At 28.3% G+C, this 19,056-nt stretch overlaps 1 protein-coding gene across 1 annotated transcript in view; it reads right to left on the bottom strand.

The window, feature by feature from the left end:
- Positions 1-1,974: 1,974 nt before the first annotated feature.
- LOC105364922 (diacylglycerol O-acyltransferase 1-like) overlaps positions 1,975-19,056 on the bottom strand; it is a 108,952-nt gene continuing 91,870 nt past the window's right edge. The window contains exons 7-9 of the mRNA XM_011502962.1: positions 4,166-4,346; positions 2,214-2,322; positions 1,975-1,980 (exon numbers count right to left, since the gene is read on the bottom strand). Of these exons, the coding sequence (XP_011501264.1) occupies positions 1,975-1,980; positions 2,214-2,322; positions 4,166-4,346 (296 nt within the window). The remainder of the gene's footprint in view (positions 1,981-2,213; positions 2,323-4,165; positions 4,347-19,056) is intronic.

Here is a 19,056-nt window from a genome sequence, read left to right as displayed (position 1 = left end):
TTGAAAATAATAATCGCAACTGGCATATAAAGGTGAAAATTTATATTATATTAGATTTGTTAGGGAGCCGAAAGTTGAAATAATGTTCATTCACGAATGAAAGTGGAGGGTGTTGGTAATAAATATTTAAAGAGCATTTTGGCATTAATAAATGATTATAATTATTCTTAAAAATAGCCTGTAGCAATTTATAAATACATTTCCGATGTGACGGAAGACTAAATTATCATGATTTATTAATTACCAGAGTGATAAAGGTTGACGTGTCTCGAATTTTATGTAGTGGAGGTAAAATTAATATTATTGATGTATAACTTGAAATAAAATGAAAATGATAAGAATATTTGTTCATTCCCTGCATTATCTACAGGTATTTCATTTATTATTATCTATAGCAGGCAATAAGATTATTAAACTTGGAAAAGTGTCTAAATAAAAGAATGGTTGTCATAATTTTTTTTCTCTTGCGTGTCAGACTGCTTTTATATCAAAGAAACAAACGATACGAAGCGAAACAAAACAAGTATTAAAAGTATAACAAAATATCCTTCAATTTTTCCGGTCGTTTATTTTGGCATTAAAAAAGTACTTAAAATTGTTATTTATCTTATGTCGATGTTCATAAGACACAATATAATTTACGATGAAAACAATTAGCCAATAAAACTGAAAATTGGTTATAATTTCAGTGGCGCTCATCAAATGAAATTATAGAACTTTTTTTGCTGTTATTAAAAGGTAGATGTATTTTTCTATAAGTTAAGTATTAGTTTTCTATCGTTTTATCGAAATCTCAAGTGTCGCACTATACCGAAATCGCACGTACATCGAACGAACACACACGCGCGCACACACAATGAAACCGTTTTAAATAAAGTTGGTACAACTTATCGTTGCTCCAATTTATTTTAAAACTTTTGACACTGTGTGCAATTAATATAAAATAATACCGCATCCGTTTCTAATGCCCTGTGTGTATATATATATATATATATATATATATATATATATGGATAATATATTATTAAGAATTTTTATATTATTGTTAGGTAATAATAATGAGATTAATTATAGTTGTATTATGGTAATTCATTTCCTAAAATAAATAATAATTACGCTAAATTCAATGGTATTTCGATACAAAGCAATAATAAGACAAATATGTAAACCAATGAAGTAGAGTAATTAAAGTATAGTAATGTATTAGAGCCAAAACTAAAAATTAATTGCAGGAAGGAGGCGCGAATTGCATTACATGGGGTAACAAAAGCCTGTAAGAGAACCGGAGATGAGAAACAATTTCTCGCTTACATACTAAAGTCGGATGAAACTTTGTAGGAGAAGTCATTATAAGACTCGTGCACATTACTCTACCATATTGTCGATCGAAATCCCCTCACGGACACAGCCACCGGCTATTAACACATGCAATTGATAGCCGCGATTCGCCGTCGCGCGATGATCAATCGGCCAGTCAAGTCGAGCATCTCGCGTGATCTACTCGTACTTTTATTCACCTCGGGATCGCGTTCCGATTTTTATTGCTTCGATCGCGCACGAGATTATGTTACGCGCACGCTCCAAACTCCCGAGCATATACGTAATCCTATTATTGTTGGGAATGTTGGGGCGAATCGAGGAAGGGAGGGGATGAGAAAGGGACGAACGATTTTGCCCCGTCACAGCGAAACATAGTTTTTCTGATTAATTTTTAATATTGCCCACGCTCTACGCGCTTGTGATTTTTATCAAACTCTTTTAACACATATGCAATTATTGCGATTTCACGCAGTCGTTGACAAATGACTTACATCGATGAGTACAAAGTTTTTCTCCCTTTTACTCATATTCTGCATATTAATTAAATTCATCATTGTCGCTAAATCATCGATATAGTTGGACGAAATTTTGTAAAAGCATTCGGATATAGAGAGATTACTTTTTATATGAGAAGAATGTATATTATAATGAAGTTTACATCTATGTTTTGAAAAATTCACTTTTAATATTATTTACGTATTTTATATAATTATGTTTGCGGAAATACAATGAAAATAATTTAAACTCGTAATATAAGGATAAATATAATCCTAATAACCCTATAGCCACATATGCAAATAACCAAATATCCCAATAAAAGCGTACAAATATTTCATTATAGGAATGTATAATTTTAAATGGAAGTAATAAGAAAAAATGTGACATTTACTTACACTGAAAGGTATGAGAGAATTCTTCACTGAAGGAATCATCCACTGTTGGAAGAGCGACATCACGACTTGACATCCCACAACAACCTCTAGGATCCGCTTGATTAAAAATCTGCACAGAACAGAAATAATAAAAGAAGAAACAAAGTGTACTGTAAGGTAAATCTCATGATATAGAAAACCAGCGGGACTATAAAATTGCATCATTCCCCCTAGTTTCAAATTTATTCCAACTCAACGCAAAACTTATTGCGGATAAAGATTCTCCTCACTTTTCAAGGATTTCAAGTAATAATTTATATATGCTGAAGAAAGAAACAGAGAAAAAATAGAAAGAAAGACAGTGAGAGAATGAGAGAGAGAGAGAGAGAGAGAGAGAGAGAGAGTGAGTGAGGAGGAACGGCATTGGAAATGGGGGAAATAAAACATAACGCAGTGGCGTTCTTAAGATTTTGCCTGGAGAAAGCGGCCGCGTGTTTCATTGCGATAAAAAGGAAAATTTATCTTCCCCGCTGTCCCTTATATACAAAAGCGAGTAAGGGGATGAAAGACGGCGCTCAAGACATTATAAATTACATCAAGAGGAATTCATCGACGTGGATATTCCTTACCACCGCCCATGAAATTTCACGGGGCGCAAGTTCGTAATGCGTTAGACACGGGTAGCCAAGCAAACTAAGAAAGTAAGAGCGTGTACCAATGGGCGCGTATGTGTGCCTGTGCAAGTACTCTCGTCGAGGGTGGCGAGTTGGGGAATGTAGCACAATACTGGAACAGCCGGAAGTATGAGCACGGTTTAAAACAAGAGCGGAAGCGCAACGAGGAATACATCACAGCTCGACGCTATCTCTCTCTCTCTCTCTCTCTCTCTCTCTCTCTCTCTCTCTCTCTCTCTCTCTTTTGCTCCTATTTTCCCAACAATGGCCCACTTGAATCTAATTTTACGAGCGCACCTCTCGAGCTGTCTTCATCTTCTTCTTCTTCTTCTTCTTATTATTATTATTATACTGTAGGTCTTCCTTTTGAGTATAAGGGGACAAAGTATTCAGATTAGTAAGGCAGAGGTAAAGCTGTTGCTGATGCAATAAACGCAGTTTATCCTTGACACTTGTGGCTAGATTAGATTGATGATAAAAGAATGAAGTTGGTGCGTTTAGAACGGAAGTAGAATTTCACTTCTCCATTTAATTAAGAGAATTGTAGCTCGTTTAACAACTTTTGTTAACAATGCAGAACCAATGAAAATTTTTCATTCGTTACCATAGTAAGGTAATTTAATTTAATTAATAATTAATTAATGTACAATTTAATAATTGCAATATAATTAACAGCTCGTATTTTACAACTACAACTAACGGAATGTTTAACAATATTCTTTCATGGATATCTGTACTAACATTGAATAAAAAATAGCTTCATCCATACCACAAGTATTATTTATATTTATAATCATGTATTGATATAAATGAAAGAAATCCAATATATTGTGATAATTAAAAAAAAAAAAAACAAAAAACAAAAAACAAAAAAAAACAAAAAAATGTAATCGAAATACTTTATTACTATGATGGAATGAAATATATCATTAAGCCAAATTGGAAATTCCGATAAATATAAAATTTTGGTTTTACGTTATTTCGCACACATTTCGAAAATCAATCCTACAGCACGAACAAGAAACAAAAACAAATTGGAAAATGTCATTGGATAAGAGACAAAAAAGAGTATAGATGTATATTTAATTTGATATTTTAAATAAAAGTATGTCCAATGGGAACAGAATTCACTTTTTAATTGACATATAATATCTATAATATTTAATGATAGATTAATTTACAATGTTAGAGGAATTTTTTTCCAATATATTCGAATGATAATTGAATGGGACGAATCATCAAAACATTGTAAATCCCAAGCCGTTACAATTTCTGCGTAATTATCAATTAAAAATATACCTCTTTCGGATCCTTTGCGTTCGAGGAAAGTTTAATTCATAGCAGAGCGTCGGTGCCAGGATGTAGTAGTAGAGGTCCGACAGATTTAGGTTGTCCGGATATTGCACGAGAGCTTTGCCGCCGCCGTCTATCTCGTGTCTTGTTTCATCGGAATCACAACCGTTTTGTTTCACGTCCGTAGCTGTGAAAATAAAGAAGAACAAAAAAAAAAAAAATAGAGATGACTAGACCTAGCATACGCATACTGGTCGAAACATCGAAATGTCAAATATCACGTATGGAACTTAGCGTTTGCGAAATGAGCCACTGCGTCACATTGATTTTCTCATTACTATTCATATTAACCTGACTATTTCTTATATTTTTATCATTTGTTACAACTTAACATACGCTAACAATTAAACTAATAAATTCCGCTGCATTTCGATGTTATGCATGAATTTCATAAATTTAATATTATGCATTATAACAAATTGAAAATTAACGTGCGATTATATTCTTAAACTAATTTATATTACTAATTTATATACCTTATAAAATTTTGCACTGCTTGTTCAGGATTTTCCGGTTAAGCTTACAGAATTATCGTTATTACTATTATAATCATCTTTTATGTATGTTCCACTTTCTTCTCTTTTAATAAATTATGATATAATTTAATAGTATTAAAAAATACTTATAATGTGATAGTGTGATGAATAGTCGATTAAATTGTATCATATAGCTCTGTCATTGTTTATTTTTATATAAATCGTTATTATTATTATTATTTTCAACAATAATATGTCAAATTTTTAAATTGTATTTAATTTTAATACATATATTATTTTTCATAATAGTCGACTTCAAGCTTCAACGATATTCCAATCTTAATTTTCTATATTCCCATACACAATTATTTACATTCCATTTAGCACGCGCGCGCGCGCGCGCGCGCACACACACACACACGCACACGATATATATGCCAATCTAATGTAAAACATTTTATATTAAATAAATTTTATTTAATATTTAATCCATACTCAATTTATATTTAACTAAATGCTACAAATCAGAAATACAGCGATCTAAATCATACAAAAATATAATTTGTAAATTAATTGAAGAAAAAATGAATAAATACGGTTGTACAAAGAAATTAATGCTGGCTTTGAATAAATTTATTTGTTTTTTCACCAAAAATATCTAGCATATTAAGAAAACTTTCGGGTAACATTCAAATTATATAGACATAATGGAAATAATATACATCTTTTATTCTTATAAATAATTTTAAAAAAATTTTAAGTAATAATGATGGTACATTTATTATCTAAAATAAATTAAAATTTACTAATTTATAAAATTATCTTTAATTCATACAGTACTTCCAATTATACAATTATACAATTCAATTCTCATCATTATTTAAAAAAAAAAAAAAAAAAAAAAAAAAAAAAATTCAATTACAAATGAAAAAATATAAAATTACTTAGACCATGTCACTTATGTAATGTACACATCTCTACAAATTTATTACATTCTGTTCAATTCTCTCATAGAGATAGTTTTTAATAAATATGTACGATGATATATTGTTAGTTGCTCATTATGAATAATTATTGAGAAAATCAATGATCCCAAGTCCGATTCTATCTGAGTGAAATTACGTGTCCATTCCTCTTCTTTATATTCTTTACATTGTAGTTTTCGTTATAATATGCAAGGACAGCGAGATAGAACCATTAAAAATATATGAAATGAATTGTTAAAGATCGATTATGGAACCGATACCGACTGAAATTTAGTATACAAATAAAAATAAATAAAAAATTTAATTGCCAAAAGATTCTACAAATTAGAAAAAATATAATACACATAGATAAATTTGGAAAAGAGTACAAATAGTTCAATAATGCTTGAAATTGAGAATTTTTGGTAAAAATTTATTTAGAATTTCTTAACATTTGAACTTATTATTTTTAACTTGTTTTAATGATTTTGTAAAAATAATATTATTATTCTTTTAGCATTATTAATATGATCTAGTTTAATGTTAGAATATTCATATTATGCGTGCAACATCCTTGAATACTTTATGACAACTTAAAATTATAATACTTAATTCTTTCACGCTACTTATTTATTATTATTATATATATTTAATAAAAGCTTATATAGAATAATAAAATATAAATTTAAAATTTCATTCCTTAATACATTGTAACATAGATGATTGTAACATAATATAAATTTGGAGTTGTGATTAAAACTACTTAAATGTAATCTCTTGAAAAGTATGTTTCTATTTTTAATAAATTTTATTAGCAATGTAACATACGGTAATACCTATTAATATATTCTTTATAATTAGAAAGTTCTAGGAATACATAATTTTATAATTAATTATCATCATATTATGAATTGGCTGTGAAATTTTAAATATTTTTCCAAGTTAAATTTCACATTATATCAAATATATCTTTCATGCGCCAAAATCTCTTAATGTAAGATAGATTTTAGATTTTAATTTGTATTAAAAAATTTTATATACAAACTTACTAAATACAGGTACTTGTTGAACATTTATATAAAAAAAAAAGAGACATCATATACCTAATTTCTGTATAAATAAAATAAGTCAAATACTTTATTTAGTTATTTTTGAATTTTTAAATTAAATAGCAAAAGTTAATTCAAAAGTTAAAAAAATTCATTTACAAAGTCAATAAGAAATAAGAAAAACCGATGTTTAGATAGACTTAATTAATACTACTCTTTTCTTATTATTTAATTTGCATATTCATTTGTTTTCGTATTTACTAGAATTTTAATTAATTAGAATGTAAAACGACTCATCTTGTAGTTTTTCTTGTCAACCTATGAATAAAAACATTAGAACGAGTCAGGCCATTTCTGTTTCATATTTATACCAGAAGCTTTTTTTTTTTTAGATCCATCTAGACAAAAGCCAATTGATTACAAGGATCTCTCTCCCTAGATAATTCCAAAAAACCTTCCTTTTATACGGGACGTTAGACCCTTTTCTGTCAAATAAACATTTAGTGGAATACTAAGCAATTTATTTGATACGAATAAAAGCAGTTTGTGTTCATAAACAATGTAAATACGAGCAAGAAACATTTGCGTCTCCAATTACTTACTAAAGATCATTGATAAATATTTCGATTGATAAATAAATAAATTCAAAGTTTATGATATTTAATAATGTCGAATTAATTAAAATAACTATAAAGTAATCATAAAGTCTTAATAATCAAGTAATTTGCAAATGTAAATTTCCTATCGTTTCTATATATTATTCGCGCACGCATTTACATGTGTGTGTGTGCGCGCGCGCGCGTGTGTGTATACGTATGCATATGTTTACAATGAAGCCAAGAAACTCGCTACTTAAACTTTTTTTAGTAATTTTAATTAAAATTTTTATTTCTTTTTCTTTTCTCCTATAAATTTATTTTTATCACGTACTTTTGTCTCTTGTGAGTGCTTCCATTTATGTATGTATGACTAAACAATAAAAAAACTTTGTTATTACATAATATAAACGTATATTAAATAAATAATTTCTTTTCTAAATAAATACTTAATCATAATCTAAATACTTTTCGCCCTTACTGTTAATTTAATAAATAATTAAAAATTATTTACAATGAGTTTTACTTGTTTAGTGATTTATGAAGATGTAAAGTATTAATAGTGCGACTCTCGAATATAAATAAAAATGTAAAAAATTATTGATCATTTTCAAATTCATAGATAAAATCTATAAAGTTGTTTTTTCTTAAATAACTATTCGACGTTTTGTAGTTATTATTACGAATAGAATATTTATAATATTAAAATTTCTAATTAAAATTTATATAATGTATAAATGTTGTTTTTTGTTTTAATATTATTTTATTAACGTTATATTCTATTTAAAACTTAAAATAATTATATATTGGAATATTTCAATTGAATTTTAATTCATTTAAATTCATGAAATTTAATTTGTTATTTTAATATCAAATAAAATTCTTTTAGCCCATTTGCTATACTTATGAAAATTTTTATATGCAAGTTAATATAATGAAATATAGTTAGCAATAGCTAATTAATTATTTTGTAAGGTAAATTGCTGAATTTTACTTAAAGTCAAAATTATACCGCAACTTCGTACGTATGCATTGTTTCACTTTTATTGTTAAAATTTTCCATAATAGCAATCAGTACTAAAATGAAAATTTTGAATGTCGTTAAATTGGATTTTTTAAAATGTTAATTGTCCGAGGAGTAAGTTAATAATATTTGAATTCCAAGTGAACTGATAACGTCGATATAGTAAAAGGATCAAGCAGAGTATGTCCCTTTTTGCTTTTCGCCAGCGTTTGTAAGAGAAAGTAGGAGTGGAAGTATAGCTTGCCTGAGAGAATGAAAGAACGAGAGAGAGAGAGAGAGAGAGAGAGAGAGAGAGAGATAAAGATTGCAAGCAATCGTTTTAGCAGAAAGCTCATTGTGCCTGTCACAGTTAATTTGCTCCTCCATTTCTCGTCTTCTCAACGACAGACCTCCTCCTCTACTTTCTCTGGTTCTCCTCTCGCCCAACTCTTCTTTCCACCTCATCTTTCTCTTCGAGCAAGGCAAGCGCTCATTTCGAGATATATGAGCTCGCGGAGCTCTAAGTACCGAGGTATCTTCTAGCACAAAGGCGGAATTATGTTGGACGACGCGTCTACTGCGAGTCCCTGAGCGTGATTGAAAAAAAGGTAGAAGAGGAAGTAGAAAAGGAAAAATAATTCTACTGTTGGCGAATTGCTACCGCGCCTGCCTGTCTGTCTGCATTTTCTTTTCAGAAAAGTATTTTGTTTTATGATTCTCTTTTTTCTCATTTTTGGTTTACTTCAGTCCAAAGTTTACAGGCAGTGACACTTTCAAGTGTTACTTTTAGCTTTAGGATATTTATTTCTCCATTCCAGCCTAAAATTTATCCTGTAGGTTTATTTGACTGAATGACGAAATTTATTATCTTTGTTTGCAATAATTTTACAAACGGATTTATTGATAAACTCGGTTACTTGCGCAAATTTCGTTATATATATATATATATATATATATATATATATATATATATATATATATATATATATATATAGAGAGAGAGAGAGAGAGAGAGAGAGAAAGAGAAAAAGATCGAATCGTGTATTATAATGAGCTTGAATTTTTCAATTTTCAATGATTACAAAATAGTTGAATAAAATAAAGAATTTCCTAAATCGTAAAAAATATGAAAATAAACAGAACTGAAAATCAGAAGGAAGAGAAAAGATATTGCAAAATATAATATTATGTATTGTTTCGTATGCATGAAAGTACACGAAGTTTTGGTTGTTAGCTACTTTTTCCCAATTTCATCTTACTACTTGTCAGCGTTGGAATTCGGTTCTATCTTCTTTTTCTCAACATTCGCAGATCAAGAAAGAATGCGGCAGTGGCGACAATATATACTCGTAAAATCCATAAAGTAGGAGTAGAGCCTCGTGAAAAACGAAAATTCAAAATTTCCATTATTATAAAGCAACTGCTCATAACAGATATAAGATATGTTTTTTTTTATTTTTTTTTTTTTATTATTATGTTTAATCATGGGAATTTTTACTATTTGATAATGACTTATTATTAAAAAATTCACAAATATTATATAAAAAAGTAAATCTATTTTAATAAAAATCGATAAAGTAAGTAAAATAATAAGTAACAATTATTATAGACATTCGTTGAAAATAAAAATAAAATTATAAAATTGTCCTTTACAATTTCAATAAAATTCGTAAAATTCGTGAAATTATGAAATTTGCCTATTTTTTTAATTAAAACTTACTTACTTCACTTACAGTGTCCATATGGAGCTGAACAATTTTTCGACTTATTTAACATAGTCAATTGAAAGAAAATTTAAATAATAAAATATAAATTTGAATAATTGGAATAATTGCACGACAGATGTAGAGAAATGTTGAAGTAGTTAATGATGATTTAGTAAAATTGACTTAAATCATTATAAAGTTTAACTGGATTTCTTTCAATTGTTTATATTATTTTCTTTTAATGAATTTCTCATATTATACTAACGTCTACAATTTAAAGAGTTTATAAAGAAAATTATTAAATGTAGTATAAACAGTAATATGCTTTCGTTTTAAAAATTTACGAAAACTAAATTGTTCTTTACAGTTGAAAATTCTTAATTTTTCGATAATATATTGAAAACTATAAGATAAAAAATATATTGTTATTAAATTATATTTCCTTCTTTCAATAGACTTTATAGAATAGATTTTATTATTTTATATATTTTATTTGTGTTACTATTTACCAATATTAATTTTATTCGAAGGAACAAACGCTGGTTCTAATAAATTATGTTAAAATTCATCATCGATAGCATACATCGATATTCTCTTATCTGTGGATATTTTTCGTATTAATAAGAAACATATGGCAACCAGGATGCGAGGTTTGTATCGTTAGAGAAATATCGAAAGTTACATTTTTATCGTTAAAAATTATCCTTAAACTTTTATTATGTTATTAAGAAAATGGCGAAAATGTGTCGAGAAATTTCAAGAAATGAGAAAATTTGGCATTGCTCTTTTTGATCTCCCACAGCTCGTTTAAAAATTAATAAAACCAGGAACTATAATTTAAAAAAGGAGGACGATATGTCTCATTATAACCTGAATGAGAAGTCATGCCGACTGCACTCGGCAGCACGCAAAGACGGCATACCTCGGGGATAAATATAGAAAAGCGTATCTGGCATACTGAAGCAATCGGATGAAAGCGAAAAAAAAATTGTAAAAAAGAGAAGAGAATGAGCAATGTTTAAGGTACACGTATTAAATCATTTTAATCTATAAAGTTTTATGTGGAGAGAATGAAATGTTGAGTGAATATCGAGAAAGAATCATAAAAATGGCTCCGTAAGAATCTTTTAACTTTTAAAAGTGGACCAAAATCGATTGTAGATTATCTGAAAACAATAATGAGTATTTAAAAGCCGCGTTTGAAGAAAATTGAAATATTTTAAAGTGTTCGATACGTCTTAAATCGAAAAAATACTCGCAGCTTTTAAAATATGAATATAAGATTTTATAAGGGAAACATTATCAACGGCTAACATAATCTGCAACATTAGCCTTGACAGTAAATCAATAAATAATGATAAAGTGGCAATAAAAAAATTTTACTCTTAATATATTTGAAATAATATTCTGATATATTTTCTTTGAATTTTTCTTCAATAGGGATTGCTTACTTTTCACTTATTACAAAATTTTTTATTGGTAATTCATAGTTTATACATACTATGTATATCTATAATAATTTTGATTTAAATATTCTATTTTATTAGTAATACATATTGATATTTTTTCTTTGATTTTTCTTTCTTGATGAGTGTTAAAATAATTTACCCTATAAATTAATTAGTTAATATCGATTAAAAGGATCAACTTTGCTGGCATTTTTAAAACACTTGCACACATTCAAAGTGTGAAATATCTGTATAAACTCTATTTACAATGGAATTTTATTAATTTTATTATATATTCGATTTAGAAACATCGAGTACATTTCGAATGAAATATTTATTAGAGCAAATAATATATTAATAATACAAATATATTATTAAATACATGTATAAATGTATATATATCTTTGAAATTCATTGATATTATTGATATTTAAATAAACAATATTTATGTAATTAATTATGTGCTTATTTTTATAAATATGTTATTACATATTTTATGTTATTACATACATTCTCAAATTAAACAGGACTCTTTTCTAATGTGAAAAATGCTATTATCAAATAGTATATATAGCCACTCAATAAATGCTTTGATAAATTTAAATAAATTTTTTATAAATTTTAGCGGAATGAAGACCTGTTATTTAGTTCTTTATCACTTAAAACAGTTTAAATTTCAATTATATTGATATAAAATATTTTTAATGAACATTACCTTCTCATTTACTATACATATGTCTATATACAAGTATTCCTACTATTAATTCATCTGATTTATCATAATTACGTTCATTTTAAATTTAAGTGTGTATAATAATTATATGTAAAATAATTTTCGAAATTTTCAAATTTATTTAATACGAAATCAAGTATTGTAATTATTGTCCAATCGTATTAATGAAAAGTGTGTCAAAAATCGTAATAAAATTAGAAAACAATTTAAGCATTAGTCAATGGCATGAATAAGCAGTTTAGGATAATTTTTATTTCTAACTATATTAAATGATCGAAAAATTATGAAAAATTTTCGAAAGAATGAGTTTCGATGGATTTGATAATTGATGTATATAAATAAAATTATTAAATCAATCGCAATGGAAGTAATATAATAATTCAATGATAAATATTCATAGTCTGGATAATATATTAAAAAAATTCAAAAATTGATAATAATTGTATTTATAATAGTCCACATAAAATGAATGATAGGCTTTTAAAATATAAAATCTCTAAAAATGAAAGAACAAATTTAATATTGTATTGACATAAAATGATGGATTTAGTTACAACAAAGTCTAACGATTTTCATAACGATAAAAACGAAGGACTTTTTTAAGCGAGTAAATTTCGCGGCAATGAAATTACAGAAAAAAGACATAGATCTCGGGTGCAAGGGCAGAAGGGATTTTCAGAAACTCATTGGAGCAAATGGTCAGGTGGCACGCGAGGTACTACTCGCTTACTCTTTGCCTTATGGCAGTCGTTGTGATTCGCAGAGTCGATTATCTTTACTTCGCCTCCCTTTCTAGCACACGCGCGCGTTTACATTCATAAACACACCGAGAGAGTTGGACAGAGAGAGAGAGAGAGAGAGAGAGAGAGAGAGAGAGAGAGAGAGAGAGAGAGAAAGAGAGCGCATGAGTCTCCGTGGCAATGCATACATACCAGGCGCTTTATTTCTATTCGAGCGTGATACTTTCGTGTCCGTCTCGACGCCCAACTTTTGCGAAGCGTCGCCAAGATATTACGCGAGATTGCTTATTGAAATTTGCAAGCGTCAGGAGAAGGAACAGAATAACCTAGAGAAATTGAGCAGTTAGATACTTCCACTCTTCTGCACGAACCTTTTGCCCTATTCTTTCCTCTTTCTTATTTTACATCCTTTATGGGAACTTACAACTATCCTTTTATTTGTCTCACAATACCTCCCTCTGTTTATATATATATATATATATATATATATATATATATATATATATATATATATGCCTATCCTAACTATTCCTTTATTAAAATATAATCAGTCGAGCTCACGATAGAGCACTAGTTTAATAATCTTTTTATTATAATACAACTATTTATATTTCAAACTCTCTCATTTATTTAGAAGGGATTATTCTTTGAAATCTACTTACACATAGAAGCCTATGTTTGTGGATAATTATACATCTATAAATTATTTAAAAATACATACATTATTAATGTATTGAGAGTAAAATAACTCCAAGTAAAATTTGTTTAACAATTGATTTATTCAATTACGTCAAATATATAATGTTCCATTTAACTTGCTGCAGTGATATGGAAGAAGCGGTTTATTTTCTAATGCAGTTAGTTATGCAAAGTATATGAACCTACAATGCATTTCTTCAAAAATTATCGTACAATGAGTATGTGCATACAAATTTTGAATATTGTAAATATAAAATTAAAAGCAAAAGGCATGAATAATTTTTGGTTTAGAAAATTTCATGAGTATATGAATACAATTGAAAAATCAAAAGTTAATAAATTCTAAATGCCATAAATTATGTAAATCACCAAGTATTTATAAATTTTTTTAACAAATTTTATATGAGACAAACAAGTACTATTTTATCAGCTGTATTTATCGACAATTAACATTATAATGAATATTTAAATGAATATTTAAACACTAAACTTGCTTCATCGATGAAACTTTATAGTTTGGGATTTTTAATTTTCTTCACGCATATATTATATATTCGCATAATCTTTCTAAATCAGACAACATTACAATATGTTTTCAAAACTGCGAGATATACATGACAATTATCACTAGATATATTTATCTATTTTCATTCGATAAATACTGTTAACACGATATACTTATAATTCCCGCAAGAAAATTGCTGGATCATGGCAAAAAGTATTGTTACGTAAGCTGCAATAATAGCTAACAGTAAACAAGATTGCATGAAATTTTCCATTGATGAAGAGGCATGATGGCGAGGATGGTGGTTGGTGAGGGCGGGTAGGGGGGTGTGGCGTTAGAGCTTGAGGGGCGTGGGGGATTGGGTGATTGGGAGGGAGGGGGGAGGTCAATAATACACCGTACAGACGAGCAACGAGTTCATCGGTTATAAGGTCGATCCGTAATTTGACTTTAGCGCGGTTTGAATAATCGATACCTATGTAGCCCAATGTAGCCCAATTCCCGGAAATAGAGGCGAACCAGATCGGCAGTTAAATTGGCTGGAAATTATCTTGCTGCACACCCTCTCGACCGTTTCACCCATCCAGTATAATATCCTACTACTCCCTCCCATTGCAAAAGCTTCGAACGCTTGCATCGCATGTATCGAAATTACTAACTAACAGTGTTTCTATATTTTCATTAGGGTCACATTTAAAGCTCGCAAGCTTATATTTCAAATTTCAAGGATAATTTTTTATCAACTCCCTCGCTTTTGTGTACGCGCTGGGAAAGTTGTTTCGCCATTTTATATTTAATTACGTGGTATCATTTTTAATGATTATATGATTTGTCATAGTAAAGTCTCGAATCTTATAAAACAACTGTTTTTGATAAAAATTTTGAAACAATATTAATTTTTGAATATATGCTATTTTGATCTTTTTATGAAAATAAAAAACTATCTTATTTTGATAAGGTATTATACTTATTTAGGGAGACAATAAAATCATCTATTGCTATTATTGATAATTATAGCTTTATCATTTATTTCTTATACTAATAGCTTTATTATAAAATATTCATACACATCCACACGCGATTGTTAGTATTTCGATAAGTTGATAATTAATTAATCGCTATATGAATTATTTATTATTATATAATTCAAATATTTATTTTCCTATTATTAAAACTCTAAAAATAACTAATGGGTATGGATAAAAAATAATGAAATTCTGAATTGAATTATGATAAATTATGATAAAACCGTGGCTACAAATAGAAATTTATTCGTAATAGTCGCTGTTGCTGACTATACGGCGAATATCAAACGTTAATATCAAATATTTCTTTTATTTACCTGATTACGATTTTAATGATTTAACATTAATTTCTATAATATCAATAATATGCAAGCCCGAGCATATACAAGCTACACGATAACTTTACGTGATAATATATATATATGAAATTTAAGACTAATATAAAAAATCAATTAAATGCAATGAAGTCGACGCTACAGACAAAAGAAATTTTATTCATCCTAATCCAGATCCAAGATTAGACTGGATCAAGATCAACTATTCTCGATGATTAAATAAGACAATGCAAGCTTTTCATCAACTTCGACAAAATTACGGATGGGTAAAGAGGATAAAAAGCGGCAGATAAATACAATGTCACGGACAAGTTCGAATCTATACAAACACATCAACTACAGATCAAATGTAAACACGTAACTTGAACAAAGTTACTCTCTCTCTCTCTCACTCTCTCTCACTTTATCACGCTATAATAGGTCAATGAACGTATAATAATGTAAAATAATTTTAAATGTCTATTCATAGGAAGGAATCTTAGGATAATTTAATTTACTTAGAACTTGGAACAATGGAATATGGATATATTAAAAAAATTTATATTTATAGACTAATTGATGTATGTATAAAGTTAAAATTCTACATTATAAAGCACAAACGAATAATATTTTGAAAATTATTTATCAATAACTATAACAACTTGATATATCTATTTACAGTTCCCTATCGTCTAAATTTATTGTAATCTAACTTATTATCAGAGAGTTTTATTATTTTAAAAATATCGCTAAATTTGCAAATATGTATCGAGGGTACAAAGAGCACAAGTGCAAAAGTGCAAAAGTGCAAAAGTGCAATAATGCAATGCGAATATAAAAGAATTTGAATAATAATGTAGCATTGTAAAGTAAATAGTGAAATAAATAGTTAATTTTCTCTAAAAGGAAAATGAAATCTTCGTATCGGAATCTTTATGTTCCAAGATTCATTAGTCATCCTTCTTATACTTTGGTAAAGTAAGGCTGAGCGGTTTTTGTAAAGTCGCAGCACTTCGTCTCTCAAACCCATTGAGCCGTCTCTTAAGACTTTTTCTATATACAGTTGAGGGGATCAATCGTTACAGAAAATGGTGCCATCGAATCTTATCTATATAGCTTCCTCCTTTTCCTGCATTGACACGTCTTTAGCCATGGCATCGAGTATATTGCTTGCCTTGGTAAGTTAGTTTTCTATGCCGTACTCCCCCTCCCGCCCCCCACGCGCTACCAGCTTCATCCAAATAGACCTACTTTTAATGCGAATGACGAACCTACAGAATGATCGTAAAAGAATAAGCGCATTCAAAGTTGAATAAAACTTGGTGGAAAATGCGACGAAAAAACCGAGATCAGGATTCGAACTCAAGGCGCTTTAAGTATAGAAATCCTTTAGGAGTAGTTCACTAACCACAACTCTAAATAAATAAAAAGTAAAATAAACGTTTTAGAGGGTGGAGTTCAAGGCAAGATGAGAAAATAAAATTAGACGAAAGTACAATATGAAACTTGAATAAACGTGAAAGGATCGACGATTAAAGACATAAATATCATAAAGTTCGAATTTTACTAAATCGTCGCTATTCTTATCGAAATACAATAATACGGCGATTAAATGCAATATATGAAATCTTTTTAATCTTCCTCTAATATTGATTATTATATTTAGTCCAATATTCCATCCCGATAAGGCTTGTTTATTACAGATTATATTAATACAGAATAGATATGGGATGCTTAGAAAAGTTAAAGAAAAAAAAAATATCAATTGATATGCCTATAATTTCGGAGCCTAAGTACTCTCCAACTATATGATAATAATCAAAAGTATTACACGTTATTACAGATTGTAAATGTCAGTGTTGCATTAATTAATAATCATTGTTTGATACATAAAGTGTCGAAATAAATGAGAATATGATTAAATCTAATAATATGAAGTATCCTTAAAATCTATAACAAATCATCCGTATTAATGCATCGACATAATATGGCTTGTCATTAAAATGGGCTCAAACGATATTAATAATAGATTTAGAATATTAAAAAGAATTTTCAATTAATCAAAGTAAAAATTTAAAAAAAAAAAAAAAAAAAAAAAAAAAAAAATAGTAAAAAGAAAGATGAAAAAAATTTAAACTATTAGATGAAAGGAAAAATTTATGTAGGTAAAATGAAACGTAAGTTATATAAAAATTATATTTATAATTCTTGAATTATTTATAATATAAAAAATTTATTATAATAAATATATTCATCTTGCGTTTTAATTTCTCTTTTAAAAAGCGCATGAGTGAGTGTAAAGACAAAAATTTTTAGAGCACTTTAGAGCAGAACGATCGTATTGAAGACAAAGGAAGAACTTTTATTTCACGTATGGTCAATAAAATAGGACTTAGATCTCGATTATTACGAACGACCAGATTCGAGTTTAGTATTAGTACACTATACACGATAACGACATATTCCAATTGCCATTTGAAATTATGTTTTAAGCTTGAATAACCATAAAGTATTAGTCTTTATTGTGGCTTGACAGTCGGATGAAGTTGAACGCGGAGTAGGGATAAACGTGTGGTCAGGTGCTAGCAAAATGGTAGGGGGAAAGTGATGGAGAGTGAAGTTACTATGCATAGGAATATAGCTATAGACAAAGTAAACACGTGCTTCTAAACTGTAATAAAGTTTAAAATTAGTGTAATATCCAAGTTACTATAATATGCTGCGTAAGCGAAGTTTGGATATAATTAAACTTTCACTAAATTCTTGTAAATGTCAAATCAATATGACAAGTATAGATTAATATCGATTAATATTTTTCTATAATCTGAAAATTAACTGGGTTTTTGTTTAAATGAGCAATATATTTCCTTAAGCTTCTTTCTCATTCTTATGTAAAAGTCGTGTCGTTAGATCAGCAATTAATGTATAACGAAAAATTACTGAAATTTGCGCTATGTCGATTGTTATTAAGCGTCACTCGATACTTTACTTCGATATTCTTCAAATTTTTTCATTTTGGTCGTATCTCTATTATTCTCAAATATAACAGTTTTTGTTAAAAGGTTATGAATAACCGCGCTAAGCTTATTTTAATACGGATGTACTTCATCACTGATCTATAATAAGGATTGATAAATTTATCCGACTTATTTGTCACTAAGCCGTTTTAACATTTCAGAAAGAGGATAATGGGTGTCAACATGAATCGCGACTTTTCAAACTCGAAACTTCTTGTGGAGAAAAAGTGGATACAACATTTCTTGATAATTTCTAAAAGTATTTTCGAGGGTACTGTATAATATATATGTTTTATATTCAAAATCATATCCACCTTTCGATTGTCATTAAATTCATTTTGGTCTTCTTAGCTTTTAAGTTAATTATGAAGAAAAAATCTCTTATATTGGTAAATAAGTTTTCTTATGCCCAATAGACTTATTGTATAGATTTATATTTTTAATTAAAAAATTCAAAAAAATATATATATATAATTTCAATTCGAATTTACACATATAAATATTTTTTTATGAAAAAATAGATGTCTAATTTGTATGTTAAGTGACATATTTTTCTCTCAA

The sequence above is a fragment of the Ceratosolen solmsi genome, unplaced genomic scaffold (assembly GCF_000503995.2).
Source record: "Ceratosolen solmsi marchali unplaced genomic scaffold, CerSol_1.0 scaffold10, whole genome shotgun sequence".
Taxonomy (NCBI): domain Eukaryota; kingdom Metazoa; phylum Arthropoda; class Insecta; order Hymenoptera; family Agaonidae; genus Ceratosolen; species Ceratosolen solmsi.
Note: the sequence above shows the minus strand (reverse complement) of the source record. Positions and strands in the feature narration are given on the sequence as shown.